A 17,247-nucleotide genomic window follows, 5' to 3' on the forward strand; every position below is an offset into this window, starting at 1 on the left:
CCCACAAGCCACCGAAGTAAGGAGCACCCGGTGTAATGAACTTTCAAGCAATTCCTTGATCGGCGAAAGAGCCTGCGATCAATCCCCAGTCCAGCTAAGCTGTTAGCAAGGCATCACGCAGCTCAACATCAGCGCAGCAGAAGCAAGTCGCGTTGTCGCTCCATATCTCGCCGGGCCGACCACGGCGTCCAGCGAATCGGTGGAGGGCGCCCAAGAAGAATGCAGCTGAGAGATCGCCGACCAGCTCCAGGTGCAGGGCCTTGGTGGCGAGGCACACAAAAACGGCGATGTAGCCTTTCGTGGTCCGGACTCCTCGTCCTCTGGCCGAGAGTACATGGAAAGGGCTGGCGTAGTCCACTCCGGTGCAGGCAAAGGCACGAGAAGGGGAGACTCGAGACGATGGCAGTGGGGCCATGAATTAAGTCGCCGGTCGCGCTCGCAGCCGAATGCAGACGACGCACTCGCGAAGGTGAGCCTTGATCCACCGGGGCCCACCGAGGAGCCAAGCGCGCTTACAGACGTAGGCACTGGTGACACGGTATCCACCGTGCAGCGCCCGAGAGTGTGCCCAGGCGATGACCATGGAAGCGAGGGAAGAGGCGCTGCTGAGGATCGGCAGGTGCCGCTCCTCATAGGTCAGCAGCGAATGCTCGAGCCGCCCGCCGACGCGCAGAATCCCGTCGTCATCGAGGAAGGCTACTAACGGTACCAAGGGGTTCGTCTTCCGCAGACGTTCGCCCTGTCAAAGACACTGGAGGTCGTCCGAGAATGATCTCTCCTGGCTGAGGCGTACACACGCGAGAAAAATGTCGTGAAGTTCGGTCGGCGTAAAAAGTGAAGCGACCGAAAGCACGGGGCCCCTGCCTAAGTGGCTTCGGACGAATCGACGAATGCGTACGAGGAAGCTTAGTAGCATGCGTAAGTTGGAGAATTGCTCGAGGTAGCTGGCGTCGAGCTGCTGCACTACGCAGCAGATGGATGAATGCTGGTTTGGTGCGGGGAGCGGGTCTAGGGGCCACGAGTCAACGTCCTTGGCGAGCCAAGCGGGGCCCTCCCACCAAGTGCGCTGCGAGCGAAGGCCGGTCATGTCAGCACCTCTGGTCGTGAGGTCGGCTGGATTTGACTGGGTCGGCATGTATCGCCAGACGCTCGAAGGCAGGATTTCCTGGATTTGGGCGACATAGTTGTCGATCAGCACGTTGTTGGTTGGCCTGTCTGAACGCAGCCAGTGCAGAACGATCTGTGAGTCGCACCATGCGTGACAGCGGTCGACAAGTACGCGTAGCTCGTCGGCAGCGGCCTGCAGGAGCTTAGCGGCAATCAGTGCGGCGCGGAGCTCGAGGCGTGGAATCGTCATGCACGCGGATGTCCCTTAAGCGAGCGAATCGGCGAGAGCTTCGTCCGAGCCAGAAGAATGTGGCAGAGCGCCGGCTCAGCCCCAGGCGCGAGGCGAGAGTAGATGACGGCTGCCATCGCGCAGCGACTGGCGTTCGAAAAGCCGTGCAGGTGAAGCTCGGAAGAAGGCCCGAATCCGATCCAGCGCGGTAAGGTGAAGGTGGAGATGGCCTGGAGCTCGGCGGTAAATTCCGCCCATCGGCGAGTCATTAAGATCGGCGCAGGCTCGTCCCAGCCCAGTCTGGCGCACCAGAGGTCCTGGAGCAAGAGCTTGGCATTAAACACGATCGGCGCGAGCCAGCCGCATGGGTCGAACAGACCCGTGAGTGCCGCGAGCATCGTCCGCTTTGTGCTCTGCGGCTAGAGTGGTGGAGGCGTTAACTGAAAGCAGTCTGACGGTGGATTCCACTTGACCCCGAGCTCGCTGACGAGGCCTTCAGCGCTGAGCTGCTCTTAGGTCGGACGTAAGCGGACGTCATCAGGCAGATCGTCGAGCAGCTCGCGGACATTAGCCACTCACTTCCGCAGGGGAAAGCCGCCGGCCTCAATGAACCCGCTCAGCTGGTCGTAGAGGCGCCGAGCTGCGGTGACGTCGTCGGCCCCGGAGAGAAAGTCGTTGGCGTAGCGGTCACACAGGGCAGCTGACACAGCTTTGGGCCAGTTTTGGCCTTCGTCCTGGCATAGCTGTTGGAGGGTACGCAGCGACAGGTAAGGCGAGCACGATTCACCGTAAGTCACAGTGAGCAGCTGGTAGTGGGTTGGAGGCTGGCTGGGATCGGCAGCCCAGACGATCCGCTGCAGGTCAACGTCACGGTAGTCGATCCAAATCTACCGGAACATCATGCGGATGTCGCTGCAGAAGGCGATTTGGTGCCGCCGCCAGCGCATAAGCACCGATGAGAGTGCAGCTTGGAGTCTGGGTCTAGTGTGGAGGACGTCGTTCAAGCTGTGGCCACTGGAAGTCAGGTTGGACGCGTTGAAGACTACTCCGAGCTTGCGCCAACCATCAGCATGTTGCCAGATGCCATGATGATGGATGTAGTTGACGGGCCCAGCTGTAGCTGCAAGCTCAGCGCTGGTAAGCGGGCGCATGTGGCCCATCGCGAGATAGTCAGCCATGAATCGACTATACTTTACAGCCATGTCAGGGCTTCGCTGAATCCGGCGTTGCAGGGCTGCCAAGGAGGCCTTGGCGCTCTGACGACTGTCGCCAAGAAGAAGCAAACCGCTGCCCTTCAGCAGGAGGCGCACGATGTACCTTCCGTCCGCGGCGCGTTGGTGGTATGCGAACGCACGCTCGCACTCGATGTCCTCATCTGAGCGGCGGTGAGCCTGAGGAAGATCCTCCATCTCCCAGAACCGCTGTAGCAGAGCGGTTAGCTCGTTGTGCATAGGTGGAGCCACGTCGGATTGAGCGGCTGCACAGACGGCCGACGTACCTGGAGAGAGCTCGACGGCACAGCCTGCCAATACCCAGCCAAAGACTGTGCGCTGCCCGACGATCTCTCCTTGTTGAGTGTAGCCGGGTCGTAGCAGCAAGTGGTAGTAGTCAGCGCCAATGAGGAGGTCGACGCGTTGTGGCGTGCCAAACGAAGGATCGGCGAGGCCCTCGCAGTCAGCCCACTGCCGGATTGCCTCCGGGTGCAGCGGGGTGGAGGGGGATACCAGGCCGAGCCTGGGCAAACACAGCACTGTCAGCGCAACCGGTGGTGCGGGCCCTGGAAGCTCAAGGCGGAGATGGGCCCGGACTCTGGACCGGACGGCGGACTCGACGCCTACGCCGGAGATGCTGGTTTCGATGGTTTCTAGTCGTGCGCCGACCAGGCGCGCGAGAGTCGCAGAGATGACGGTAACCTCAGAGCACGCATCGATCAGCGCTCGGGCCGAAACTCGACGACTAGGAGGACCGCTCAGATTGACGAGGGCGGTCGGAAGCACGGCTAGTCACGCTTGAGGTAACGCGTCAGTCGAGTGCTCTCCCGATGAAGAGGTGGGCGGGTCCGTGCGGGGCTGCTTTGATGATGTAGAGCCGTCGGGCTGCCCCAAGCGGCGGCAACGGGTACCGTCGTGTAGTGAGCTGTGATGCTGCTCTCGGAAATATTGGCAAGCCGACTGGGAGGGGCAGTACTTCACAGCGTGCCCGGGTCGGAGGCAATTGAAGCACAGCCGTGCCTGGTAGACGAGCTCCCTCCGTGCGCGTACATCAAGCCCCTGGAACTGCGCACAACGCCCGGGATAATGGCCCTCGTGGCACGCCGGGCACGACGGCGTATCATTGCTCGTGGCGAGGGCGTGGTAATTTCGTCCTGATGTCGAGGAGTTCGAGCGTGAGGCTATCCCGCTGAAGGGACGTGCAGGCTGCGAGGCTTCGACAGAGCTGGCGGCGCGGCAACGGTGCCGAAGAAAGTTGGTCAAGGTGGCGAATGTGGCGACGTCAACCTCGGAGCCGGAAACGGTACTCTCCAACCATTGGAGCTCCTCCTTCCATGCACGCCTTGTCGCTGGATCCATGCCAGTCATTCCACACGAGACAAACCAATCGTCCCAGCCGGCTACGGGACAACCTAAAGCGCGAAGCTGGTCGCGATGTTTTTCCAGGGTGTCTAAGAGGCTCTGCAACCCGCGGGCGGACTCGTCTCTGAGTGGCTTGATGTTCCGCAGGGCTGTGACATGGTCGTGGACAAGAAGGCGGCTGTGCTCGTAGCGCGCTTCAAGCAGAGCCTATGCCGTAGAGTAATTGGCCTCGGCTACCTGGATCGTATCGAGGGCCGTCTTAGCGTCTCCCTGAGCAAGCGACTTCAAATAGAACAGGCGCTCGACGTTACTGAGTTGGCAGTCCTCGTGGATCAGCGCTCGGAAAAGATCAAAGAAGGTCTCCCAGTCTTCTCGTCTCCCGGAGAAGTTCGGAATGCTAATTCTCGGCAAGCGAGGCCCACGGCCCGAAGCCGGGTTCCTTGGGCCTGGAAATGGCCCGGGAGGGACAGGTGCCGGCGCCAGGGAGTCTCTTGCGTCGTAGAGGCAAGACCGTGCGCTGAGGTAGTGCGCTTCCACGTCAGTGTACAGCTGGACCAACCGAGACGCCTTTTCTGGTGATATCCGCCGAGCAACTCCAACCTCGCTTCTACCATACCCGAGCTCCAGTGGGCTGGCTCCATCTCATGGATGGTGCGGGCCAGGTGGCCAACAACCTCGGCGAAAGCCGACTGAGCACCGAACAGCGTGGTCCAGCCTTCGTCCATTCTGAAACAATGTGCTGAAACCTTACAGAGGACGACATTTGACAACGGATGAACATATATTTAATCAAAAACTGTCATCTGCTCGAGTTGTCATTGAGTGTACATTTGGACAACTGGCAAAACAGTTTAAAATATTTCATAGTACCATTAAACAAACACCAAAAGTTGTTATAGACATAGTGAAATGTGCATGCTTGTTACACAATGTGATAAAGGACATGGCTACAGTATCTCATTGTCCCCAACAGGATCTTCGTAAAGCTGTAGGTACAGTTAGTAACAATCATAACAATTATAAGTCAGAAGAATGTCCACGTACGATTAGAGAAGAATTCACAAAATACTTTATTAACCACAATTAATAGCTAATAAAAAATTATTACCTTTTGAAGTTATTTTTATTTATACCCATAATTATAACTATAATCACATATTATGTAACTACATTAATGTATAAAAATAGCTAGAAAAATACCTTTACAAAGAGATGTTATAGCTGTAAATTGTGCGCAAATTTTGAAGCAAAATTGATCCAAAAATTTTTTTAGGTATCTTAGTCCAAAGGTGGCGTGATTACCCGCATAATAACACCAAAAAAGGGACATGGCTGTATGTATTTTGAGCGGACGCCAATGAACGTATTTCAACTCAACTAAACCAAAAAAGGAAGATTTAAAAATTGCTTACCAACTTTTAAAAAATTCCAAGTAAAAAAAATTTTTTTATTTTCTGACAATTTGAAAGTACTTGGAGGCCTTTGTTTTTATCTTATTATACATATAATAACACCAAATAATTAATATATAACTTGAAAAATATCTGATTTGAAGCAACTTTTCTAGCAAAGTTCCTGCAAAGCAGCTGTAAACACCTCTAATGTAGCTGTATGTATAGCTGTTTCTTACACTTTATTATAGCTTGATTATAGATAGTCATACGTGCAATTGTAGGCATCAATACAGCTTATTTTTATAGCTTATATGACTAAATAATATCATTAATAAAATGAACTTTTTATTAAGTATTATTTATAACAATTATTGTTCTAATATTTAATACAAATAATTGTAAAAGTACAGAAATTACGATAATGTAACAGAAAATTTCTATTAATAAGTAATACAGGCTTTAAAAAGGAAATTTAAATTATTTTTCGGTTTTTAAAAAGTGGCTGACAAATAAGTTTTGATTTTGTGTGTGTTGTGTGTACTTACTATTCAATTAAACTAGGTCTAAGTAATTAAAAAAAAAAGTACACCGAAATTGTAGAAGTAGTTAATATTGTAAGTTTATAATAAGCTCAATACGTTCGTAGAATATTAAATTTAACATTTGTTACACATCACAACAATCTTATCGCAACAATTAACGATAGTCAAATACTACACCTACTTGGACTGTTATATAATGAAGTATATGTAATTAGAAAAAATTTTTTTTTTTGTAATATTTTATTATGTTTATCATTCAAAATTTTTTTTTAAATTATGCTTGTAGACAACTTTCAACATAGTATTAAAAAGATTGGCCAAGCCATCTTAAGTTAAAAAAAAAACAAAAAAAAGGTATGTAACTCGCTATTCAAATATTACAGAAACCCAACGTAAAAGGTCGTTACCCAGATTGTTAAATAAATACAGCTTATGTGCTTACTTTTTATTTAAATTGTTGTAAGTATTGAATAAAAAATGTTTAAGTTGTTATTTATATACATTTCAATGTATATGAATGTTTGCTGCATTTATTTATAAATTTATATAACGAAATCTAGCAATTTTTAAAATGATAGTGGGACGTGGGACTGAAACTACAAAAATCTAAGAAGAGTGACGTTTTTGATTTTCTGTTTCACATTTCTTTGGAGGAACTGCCTGTGCTTCTTCCATATCCAGATCACTGATTTCTACGTCATCATCAAGGTTAATTACTCCTGTTACCTCACTATACTTCCCACGTAGCTGATGACATTGTTCTACCTTATATTTTTTTTTTTATATCTGAGTTTGATGGCATAAATAGAAGTGATTGTGGATGTCTGTAAGCAGTATTAATAACAGAATTAGAACAGATTGACCTAGTATCTAATACTTTTGCTTCTTTTTTAGATTTAGAGTATGTGCCAGTGCAGGAGCAATTTGCTGGGTAACCTGTAAAAGATTTATATTATAATTATCTTGATTATTATTATTATTATTATTATTATTTTTGTAAATTTTTTATTCATTTTTTACTAACTTGAAACGATAAAAAAAATATCTAATCTAATAGTGCAGTAAATAAGAGTTATTTTAAATAAAAAGAATAACATAATCAAGAATTTACCATCATTTGACGGGCCCTGTGCACGAGAATGTCGACATGATTCAGCACTGCAACATTTACAGGGGAGATCCCATTTACATGATACGTGCATTTGTTTGTATGGTTCACAACAACGAGCAGATGAGACAGTGGACAGTACCGGCTCCTTTTTCAATGGTGGTCCACAAACATGAACAGTGGAGGTCGTATCTTGAGCCTGCTCCATTTTTCCACAACACTTGACCATGTGATTCGTAGGTACTGGACTACTAGTCTCATTGGTTGCGGAACCCGTGCAATGCATCAACTCTAACTCTGACAAAATTAAAAATAAATTATATGTAATAATACAAATGAAAAAATACTTGAAAAATGCATTTCAAATAATATTTACTATTTACACTGTTAGTCAAGAATGGAACATTTTCTCATTGATCACTTGCAAAAGCTAACTTGTAACTGTTATTTCAAAACATTTATCACTTGATAAATGTATTAACAACAATATTTAACCAATATTATAATAAGAAAAACGATGATTCATTAATATATAAATAATGTTACTGACGAATACATATTCAATTATAATTCTAAAAAGACTAAGAAATACTCACCTTCAGACTCGACGCGTCCTTTTTTTTCAATTCCATAAGCATAACTTTTTAAAAGATCAGTCATGTCCATTTTAAGTTCAAATTTCCTAATACCATCAACTACTCGTGTATAAGGAAGTAATGTCCGGAAAAAAGTAGTATCTTCATTATCGATAGTTTCAATTAAAGTTTGTTGCTGTTGATTTGTTGTTGAATTGGAAGAGTTGTTGGGTGATTTACTTGAATGATTTGAAGTCTGATTATTAATAATGTTCTTGTAAGTATTACGTTCAGTGACGTAACTCTCTTCTTCTCCATCAGACTCCCAGTCATATTTCTTATTATTCATACCAGTACCATAAGTAGCAGAACTGCAATTGCCTGATGATGTTGCAGGTTGCACAGTTGTCCGCAAAAACTCCATTTGCAAAAAAAATGGCCATTTCGAAGCGTTTTTTACACCACCCGAAACACCAAAAGAAAAAGAAAAATTGCGTACTTCTTTGGCGAATTGACCTCTTGAAATTTTCCACTTGTTTTTGCAAGTGGTTTCTGAAAATATCGAAGGGAAATAATTACATATAAAAGTTATATAAATCAGATAACTGTAAGTATATATAAAAAATAATGTTTCTCTGCACACAAATGTTTTTAAACAAAACACCTCTAAACTAAATTTTATTACAGCATGGGATTTTTAAATTATAACCATTTCCTGGTTTGTTATACTATTTTAAGTATTTGTTCCAAATTTTATAACAACCCCATGAAATTTTATATCACATCGACGAAATCAGCCTTCAAATGAGAAAGAATCCAAGATATCAAAATTTTTTTATGACCAATCTCCATTCTGGCCTTCGAAGCCATCAAAGATCCAAAAATCAATATTTTTTAATCGAGGAAGTGAATGCTGGCCTTTAAAGCCATCAAAGATCAAAAAATTAATATTTTTTAACAAAAGAACCTAATTTCTGGCCCTCGAAGCCATCAATGATCCAGAAATTCATATTTTTTAATTAAGAAATTGAATCTTGGCCTATGAAGCCATCAAAGATCCAAAAATCAATGTTATTAAATCAAGAAAGTGAATCCTGGCCTCCAAAGCCATCAAAGATCCAAAAATCAATATTATTTAATCAAGAAAGTACATCCTGGCCTTTGAAGCCATCAAAAATTAAGAAATTGATATTTTCTGATCAAAAAACTATATCCTGGCCTTCGAAGCAATTAAATATCAAAAATTAATATATTATAATCATAAAAGTGACTTCTGGCCTTCGAAGCCATCAAAGATACAGAAATCAATATTTTTTAATTAAGAAATTGAATCTTGGCCTACGAAGCCATCAAAGATCCAAAAATCAATGTTATTTAATCAAGAAAGTGAATCCTGGCCTCCGAAGCCATCAAAGATCCAAAAATCAATATTATTAAATCAAGAAAGTAAATCCTGGCCTTTGAAGCCATCAAAAATGAAGAAATTGATATTTTCTGATCAAAAAACTATATCCTGGCCTTCGAAGCAATTAAATATCAAAAATTAATATATTATAATCATAAAAGTGACTTCTGGCCTTCGAAGCCATCAAAGATACAGAAATTAATATTTTTTCATTAAGAAAGTGAATCGTGGCCTTCGAAGCCATCAAAGATCCGAAAATAATATTTTCTGACAAAATAAACTGATTCCTGGCCTTCGAAGCCATCAAAGATACAGAAATTATTATTTTTTAATCAAGAAAGTGAATTCTGGCCTTCGAAGCCATCAATGATCCAGAAATTAATATTTTTCAATCAAGAAATTGAATCCTGGCCTTCGAAGCCATCAGAGATCCAGAAATCATTTTTTTTGTGTAAAATAACATAATTCTGAGCTTGAAAGTCTTTCAAGAACTTAAAATCCTAAAAACCAATGTATTTTGAATAGTAAACTCAATCTTGGCATTGCAAGTTTTTAAAGATCCAGTAATCCAGTAAGTTAACATTTTTGTATCACAAATTTTCATGAATAAAATCTACAAAATTAAAATTTTTAAACCTGCTCAATTTAAGCTTAAGGTAGTCAATGTTTCAAATCCAAGTAATATGTTATGAAACGATATGAGTTAAAAATGTGGAGAAAATAGTTAAAAAAATTCTATGCCAATTAAATGGAGGAATTAAGATGTGGGTGTGTAGTAGTGGCACGTATTTACTATTAAATTGATTTATTTTGATGATGTAGATTACTATTTTTGGATATAACAAACAGTTTTTTAAGGTTAGATGATTAAAAAATAAAATTTGCTACTATCTTCAATGGTTTCTCACATACTACAATGACTAGTCAATATTAAATTAGAGTACTTTAATTATTTAACTGAAATATATGTTAAGATTTAAATAATTATTTACAATTACACACATACTAAAATATTTGACAGTGTGCACAAAAAACTGAAACATCACACGTTAACTTAATAAATTTTTATGATTACACTGGCTGCTTGTGAAATATTTAAGTAAGCATATTCTGTGGTTGACAAAAAGCACTTGCACTTGCTAGAATATGCCATTAGATAGTCAAGTCATGTTACCTACGTCATGTTTGCTCAACACTAGCACATTGATTTGAAAAAATTAATTTTTTATAGAATCCCTTATCACTTATATAACAAGCATGAATCATAATAATTCTTATAAAGCTATTGTTGAATTCTAGAAAGATAAAATGTTTGCACTAATCTTGACTGGCTAACATAGGTCAGATTGTGACATATTTAAAAAAAAAAAAAAGACATTTCAAATTTACAAAATATATTAAAACGCACAAGTACAAAGCAGCAAAAGAAAAATCAATAGCAGAATTTTACCTATCTTTACAAAATCAAGGTTATTCTTACTGTTTTTGTTGAGTTTTCGTGCAATCTCGTCCCACAATCTACCCAAAATAACGTTATTCTTGTGATGAACGTGATTAGCGTCCCATAATGCGGGTCTTATTTGGATCTGATTAATCAACTGCTCCTCCCAGGTACCATCCATATTTTCTGGTGGATCCGAGTTACTTCCACGAGCCGGTCCACAGCTAAGGCTTTGCCCGTAATTTATTACTTGTCTTGGACACTCGAGGGTCAAAGTACTAATCACTACTACGCTGGCCCACGCAAGAACTGTTGCAATAACGTGAGCTTACACGTGGTCAAAACAAAGCAAACGAAAGTTTCCGCGGGCAGCCAAAGTCAAGCGAGGTTACGTGCGATCAGTCGAAATTCACGTATTACCGCGCCGGTAGTGAGTTTAGCGACAGCAACTGCACAAACGTGCACGAGGCTGCTTGCGTGCAGTGGAGGGGCAACTTATGCGTTCGTGACTACTCGAGTGCACTCGAGTGCGCTCAAATACGTAAGAAAACCATCAAGGAGATATTTTACTCTGGCATGTTTACTCTGCAAGTTGTTGACTAACTTAGAGCATGAAACATAATACGTGACATAAAGAATATAGTCCAATAGATTCGGTCTGCTCCAGCCTCTTTTAGTTTCGTTAGGTCTGGCTCAGATCTGGATGGTAATACCGACGAATACAAATGTCTTTGCTGGAATCCAGTTCTGTAATTGCGCAGCGGAATACGGAACAATCTTGCGACTTTCTGCGACTTAGTTCTTGTCTTGTGCTACTTCACATGTTATGTTACTATTGATTAGTAATATTTCAAGCAGTTTTATTGGCTGTGTGGGCATATTCTTAGAATCAACTGTAAATCATAAATACATGTCAGTCAACGTATTAATATTAACAATAAAATTAATTGAGAACTTATAATACATGTAAAGTATTATTGTAAGGATGATTATAACCTATGTTTAACGTTTTCAGAGAGTGCTGGAAACTTCAAGAAACTTTGCTTGTAATATCAGTGCGTTTACTTGCACGTATTAACGATATATAAATCATAATAACAGCCCTTACAGCCATTTATAATACCAATTGCATATTTGAATTTCATCAATAATCAATAATAAAATCAAATATACAGTAGCAGAAGACAAGAACTAAGTTGGAGGCACGGTGTAAGACAGCGTTGGTTTTCAGTCCTTGTGTTTTGGTCCCGAGCGCTTGCCAGCAATCAATCAGACTCGCCAATGGTTGATTGCTTCTAGTTGGCCCCGGGGGTGGCGCTGGCAAGCTCTCGGGACCAAAACACAAGGACTGAAAACCAACGCTGGTGTAAGATATACAGGTGGATCCATTGCCTATATTGCCTACAGTAAATTTTTGTGAGCATTATGTGTCACTTCCACTTTCTCGCACTAGGTGTTACATAGGAAATGAACACCGAGCAGACGTAGTAATAAAACTATATATGGTGGTATCTGCTAACACAAGTAATATAACTATATGCAGTATTCGACTCTTATTCGCCATCTGCTAAAACTTGAATGAAACAGCACAAATATTTCACAAAAATTATGCGTATATGGGACCACCTGTATATCTTACACCGTGGTTGGAGAGAAGTGCACAGCGTTGTTCTGGCAAAGAAACTTAACAATTATAGTCCATGGCAATCACCATGGAATATTGAAATTAGCTTAAGGGCATGAAACCAGTGCCACAAGCGGATTTTACTACAAACGTCGTTCCTGTACTTGCATCATACTAAGGGCCATAGACTACGAGAATAGTTGATTCGCCAGAATAAAGCTGGAAATGCATTATTTTTAGTAAGTTGTGGAATTGCTAGTAGAGTTTTGCACTAGTATTTTTTGGCTTTTAAGTCCAAAACTAGCTGAGCTGATTCAAACTGCTTAAAGATAAATAATTGGGGCACAAACAAATTTAATCGATTTCAAAAGAGGAGCTATTCTGCTGGGGCTAAATTGAGTACTTCGATAGACGCAATAGAGTTTTAAATTAATGGTCATTCAACCTATGTGAGAACACAGTGGGGGACGTTTGTAACATTTCCGTCATATTTTAGCAATTATCCGTGTAAGCTTTACGATCGTGTTTACACATGAGTGTATACATCATATACATATAGTTACAAACTTACAGCACTGACAAACGACAGAGTAAACGAATGGACAATCACAAGTAGACCACACGTGCACACACCATAGAGATATAATAAGGGAAGGTATAGGGTCTCATGTAAGTAGCACTGTCCACTGGAGCAAAATGAGAGAAAAGATTGCGGTACCTGTCCATCCCTCTTTAAACTCTGCCCTGATTGGCTACATTACAGAGATTTAAATACATGATGTGAGTCTCAACCAATCAGAGCATAATTAGAGAGAGAGATGGACAGGTACCGAAACCTTTTTTCTCTCTCTGCTCCAGTGGACATGCCTTAGTCTCACTTCCCTGCTAAATTTATTATATCTCTATGGCACACATACGCGCGCGCGCACGTGCAAGGAGACTCGCGGATACATCGGTACATCCATAAACTGGACTGGCCTGTCCTGGCACCCTCTGGATGAAGCTTTACACCATACATTCCTAATTTAACCTCTGCTATTCGGGGTATTAACCGCCATTAGCTCTGTCTCTTTCGCTCCAGAGGCTTAGAATAGTCGATTGCACCTATGTAAGGTCTCAACTTTTGCCACCTCACAGGGACCTTACCCATTGACTTTTGGCGGTAGTCGTACGCTTAACACGCCAAATTGCTCACTGTAATTCGACTATAACCACTTGAAATACTAGAACCAACAAAACAGCCAAGCTGTTTCAAAATTACAGACGCGATCGTCAATTACATGACAGCAGCTGTCACAAGACAAACTCAAGTCACCGACTGCTCGATTGCTAACGCTGCTATGTAGAATTCCTATCATCTGAAGGAATACACGATTAAGTAGCTGTAAGGTTGTATACGCATCTGATTTTAATACAAGGTATGCGCACAGGAATAATTTCATGCCTTAGTAAGTAAGGTATAGGTTTATGTGTATGTATGTACATGTATGACATACTTTTGAGTTTAAAGTAGCACTTGTGCTTATGGCAAACTGTAACTAAGCGTATAATACAGAGGTATATGGATCATAAAGATAAACATGTGATGGTCAATGCCACCTTCTATGTTGCTACCTCATGCACTATCTCTCTGTTCCGCTCCTTCCTTCTTTTTCTTTTGCTCTTACTTCTCACCTACAATAGTTCTGTACATGTGAAAACATCACGGGCACACACTAGGCTTAGTGGGGCTTGTCACTGACTCTTCTGTAGCTATCGTCAGTTGATCAAGCATTCATATATACCAATGTCGACAACTTTTACCACTGTGAACGCGGCCAAAGGCGCGTGATTCTACCTCACTTCAAAGTGCCGTTTTTTTCGTTTTAGAGCAATCACTCACAGTTAAACTTTTTTTTCATCACTGTTAGGGTAACAGATGAGACACATGTCTCGGGATCTTATCCAATTTGCCTCTTTTCGCTATATAAATGCTAAAACGGTGGTACTACTTTCAACGTTGGTAGCCAAGTGGTGCACTCCATTAGGTGGCTTTATCTGAGCTTAAATGAAAGCAAAAACATAGTCGTAATGATTAAACTACAAATCTTTGAATTTTATGCCTCTTATGAAAAGTTATTGATTTTATAAAAAATACTGAATTTTAGCCAAAACCACATTATTATCGATATTCACGCTCTAACTAAAACAGCTGTAACTTTTGAATGAAGGCACCAAATCAAACAAACCTTTTATTTTTTAATCGATAGGTCTCGATGCTAGCTTTCATTAACATCCATCAAAAAGACTCGAACTGTTAAAGGAGCTTAGCTACATGTGTTAAAAAGAGATACAATTATTCAAAAATCGATGAAAATTGACTTTTATAAAATTTCGTATAACTTTTGACTAGTTAATCTTGTAGTTGCATTCCTTCAGATATTTGTTACTAATGGCGTGGACAGTAGAATTACAATGAAAAAATTTTTTTCAACCAACTTCTTTTTGAAAAATTTTTTTAATCAATCTGAGCAAGTTACGAAAGAATTACTCATACATATACATACATACATACATTTGTTTTATTCAAAACTTATGTATTTTCATGAAACTTCATAATAGTTTTGCTTCTTGTCTTTTAAAATAGTTCGTATAAAATACGTATACATCAAGGGATTACAGGATGAAAAGTCAAATCTAACAATTCCACATCGAACAAGTTCTAAATAATTTAATGTCCAAAGCCTGAAAATCTACAGTAATGTCATGTCCACAATCTCAAACCTGCTTACACTTGTTTAAAAAAAGGTCATCACACTTACAGACATCTCAAAGAGTTCTTGTACATTGAATCATTCTCTATAGGCGATACTAAATATTGGAAGTGTCGAAGGCAGTCCGAGTGTGCAGCGCGCTAATTAGCAAGGGCGATCCGTAATCATGGATAGGTAAGATACGGATGGATTCTTTTAGAAATGAAAATATTATCTTAATATATATCTTTAAAAAATTAAAATAAGATTTTCTTTAAATATTTTAAAATCGTACAAAAAAAGTTTGTGTTACTATTTTTTTATTCCATTGAAGAGCTGCCTTGAGTACTTCTTTCAACTTAACACAACGATGAAGCGTTTACAAGCATATTATTAGTATTGAGCATGTGTAGGCATTGAAATCAACGTATCAATCAAACGATTTCTGTTAGTATAAGGTGTTCATTGATTTCCATTTCATAATGGAACGTAAACTGTTATATTTAACTTATTGTCGTATTGGCAAAACTGCACACAAAACTACTTATACACTAAAAAAATTTGATTTAGATGAAAATTCTGCTGAATATTAATAATTAATTGAATCACAAGAAAATTGCTGCCAAACTGTATTAGTTTTCGTCACACATTGCCATTGCAACTGTTGTTCGGCTATTTCTGGGCCTGAAGAAAAATGATATATCCTGGTTGGGTGGCGCTCTTAATATATTACGAACCCGAAATCACAAAAAAAAAGTGCTAAAAGTAGTCTAGTATGTTTAAAATAGAATTTGATATCTACATCCGTTACGAAAATTACTACTTACAACACTTTTGTGACAAAATATACTGATAGTTGGTATACTGGGAGGGTTCTGATCCACCTTCCGCTTTTTTCCTAGGGGGAGCTGTAGCGCAAGGGTATGGGGCTTCCTCCTCTGAGTGGGCGGTTGACGTGGAGGGGGAGTCACGTGCAGGTGAAAGGTCGTGGGTCAGTCGTGCTATTGCACGAGCTTGTCCACGCTTCCCCTTTTCTAGTGTCAGCTAGTTTCCCAGACTCGGTTTAGTAATGGACCACTTACCTGCATGCATAAAACTGTTTACATGCGTCCGCCCATGTATAAGTGCTCACACTAATCCGAATGATCATATATCTAGATATCAATAACATAATAAAAGTAAGCATTTAGTCAAATCATGCACTTTTCTGCACAGCCCTATAAACGTTATAGTAAAGAAGTGTGTTATTATAAATTAGACCCTAGGAATGTTAGCAATACTTCTCCAAATAAGACCACTTTCCAAACGGCTTTGGCTTGTTTTGTTTGTTGAATTGTGTTTGGAAATAGTTTGATAGTCTTACAGCTGATCACATACCTAACATGTGCTATCAATGAAAAAAAAAAAGAATTTGAATGCATGTTAAAAAATAATTTTCAGTTAATGAAATGTTTCCACTCGAGAAAGAAGTGCAGCCTCAAACTCCAGAAAACGATCTTGAACCAACCATTCAAAGTGCAGTAGTTCTGGTAGTAAGCAAAAATTTATTACAAGTAGTTAGTTTTTGACGAAGGCCACCGTTTCTCTTCAATCAAATTGCATGTATTGCAGTAGTTGAGGTGGTAGTATGAGCGAAGTATTATCAATATTATTGCATCCATACAACCAAAATTAGTGAGGTGGAGCGAGTGTACTTAATTATTTTTACTGGTACTTACCAATAGTACAAATATAATTATTTCTATTCCGTAAGAGCATCAGTGCACATGTTAATGTATTTCAGAAAAGACAGATATGCACCTATTACCGAAATAAATTTACAAGAGTTGCAGCGTGCAATGGGGGAGGATTTCATTTATTGTAAGCATAAAATCATTGATAACAGCACGTAAAATTTTTAACGGAAAACTCTACACAACTTTTGTTTTGTATAACTTTTATTTTTTTCAGCTTTTATTCTAACAAATTCTGTTTCTTATAGGATTTAGTAATAGATTGCAGTAGCAACACACAAATATTTTTATTTAAAAGCAATGGAAACTCGAGTTATTATCTCATGTTTATACAAAAGTTAACAATTTTTTTAATGTTATAAAAACAGAACAGTGTTACGAAAAGTGTGTTTTAAATTGTAATAGTAATTATTTTTTTTATCCTAATTGAGTTAAATATTACGTGTAAGAATATTTTTAACATGTAACAATGTATTTTTTCGCGAAAAAATTTAAATAAATATTTTTTGACAATAATATGTGTTATTTATGGCTTACTTATTTAAGAAGCAGTCCCTTTCTAATCAGTAACGCAAGCCAATAAGCTTAAGGCTTAAGATTGTTAGGACAACATGTAAAAAAATATTATGCTGATGAATTTCAATAATAACAAAAAAATTTTATTTAATTCATATAGTATTTGTAGCTTCAAAAAATACAACGATTTCTCATAGTCCTGGCAAAAACCAGTTATTAGTTTTGTTTTTGTATATCATATTTATTTTTCTTTGGATGAGGATGAATT

General features: G+C 40.5%; 4 protein-coding genes across 4 annotated transcripts; all 4 read right to left on the reverse strand.

Moving 5' to 3' along the window:
* Positions 1 to 742: 742 nt before the first annotated feature.
* LOC149375666 (uncharacterized) lies at positions 743 to 1,357 on the reverse strand. The gene has a single exon (XM_089598083.1). It carries the CDS (start codon positions 1,355 to 1,357, stop codon positions 743 to 745), a length of 615 nt encoding a protein of 204 aa, XP_089454209.1.
* On the reverse strand, positions 1,354 to 1,734 carry LOC149375667 (uncharacterized). The gene has a single exon (XM_089598084.1). It carries the CDS (start codon positions 1,732 to 1,734, stop codon positions 1,354 to 1,356), a length of 381 nt encoding a protein of 126 aa, XP_089454210.1.
* A 177-nt stretch (positions 1,735 to 1,911) lies between these two features.
* On the reverse strand, positions 1,912 to 3,915 carry LOC149375668 (uncharacterized). The gene is made up of 3 exons (XM_089598085.1): positions 3,459 to 3,915; positions 2,290 to 3,335; positions 1,912 to 2,223 (listed from the first exon to the last, which is right to left on the reverse strand). Exons 1-3 carry the CDS (start codon positions 3,913 to 3,915, stop codon positions 1,912 to 1,914), a joined length of 1,815 nt encoding a protein of 604 aa, XP_089454211.1.
* A 2,584-nt stretch (positions 3,916 to 6,499) lies between these two features.
* Positions 6,500 to 10,779, reverse strand: LOC149375669 (uncharacterized). Its single transcript, XM_089598086.1, has 4 exons — positions 10,414 to 10,779; positions 7,550 to 8,080; positions 6,957 to 7,250; positions 6,500 to 6,781 (listed from the first exon to the last, which is right to left on the reverse strand). The coding sequence occupies exons 1-4, from the start codon at positions 10,553 to 10,555 to the stop codon at positions 6,612 to 6,614; spliced, it is 1,137 nt and encodes a 378-aa protein (XP_089454212.1). The 5' UTR covers positions 10,556 to 10,779; the 3' UTR covers positions 6,500 to 6,611.
* Positions 10,780 to 17,247: the final 6,468 nt, after the last annotated feature.

Source organism: Copidosoma floridanum, unplaced genomic scaffold (assembly GCF_036245765.1).
Source record: "Copidosoma floridanum isolate Cflo_tuat_1 unplaced genomic scaffold, Cflo_Japanese_pri ptg000005l, whole genome shotgun sequence".
NCBI lineage: Eukaryota > Metazoa > Arthropoda > Insecta > Hymenoptera > Encyrtidae > Copidosoma > Copidosoma floridanum.

What these genes read in the sequence shown, in the direction of transcription:
- LOC149375666 (XM_089598083.1), bottom strand. Translation starts at nt 1,357, where the DNA reads ATGACGATTCCACGCCTCGAGCTCCGCGCCGCACTGATTGCCGCTAAG.
- LOC149375667 (XM_089598084.1), bottom strand. Translation starts at nt 1,734, where the DNA reads ATGCTCGCGGCACTCACGGGTCTGTTCGACCCATGCGGCTGGCTCGCG.
- LOC149375668 (XM_089598085.1), bottom strand. Translation starts at nt 3,915, where the DNA reads ATGACTGGCATGGATCCAGCGACAAGGCGTGCATGGAAGGAGGAGCTC. An exon ending in TCACAGCTCACTACACGACG is followed by an intron (nt 3,336 to 3,458) that starts GTACCCGTTGCC and finishes AAGCGTGACTAG; the next exon opens with CCGTGCTTCCGACCGCCCTC. An exon ending in TCCAAGCTGCACTCTCATCG is followed by an intron (nt 2,224 to 2,289) that starts GTGCTTATGCGC and finishes ATGTTCCGGTAG; the next exon opens with ATTTGGATCGACTACCGTGA.
- LOC149375669 (XM_089598086.1), bottom strand. Translation starts at nt 10,555, where the DNA reads ATGGATGGTACCTGGGAGGAGCAGTTGATTAATCAGATCCAAATAAGA. An exon ending in ACGAAAACTCAACAAAAACA is followed by an intron (nt 8,081 to 10,413) that starts GTAAGAATAACC and finishes CGATATTTTCAG; the next exon opens with AAACCACTTGCAAAAACAAG. An exon ending in AGGACGCGTCGAGTCTGAAG is followed by an intron (nt 7,251 to 7,549) that starts GTGAGTATTTCT and finishes TAATTTTGTCAG; the next exon opens with AGTTAGAGTTGATGCATTGC.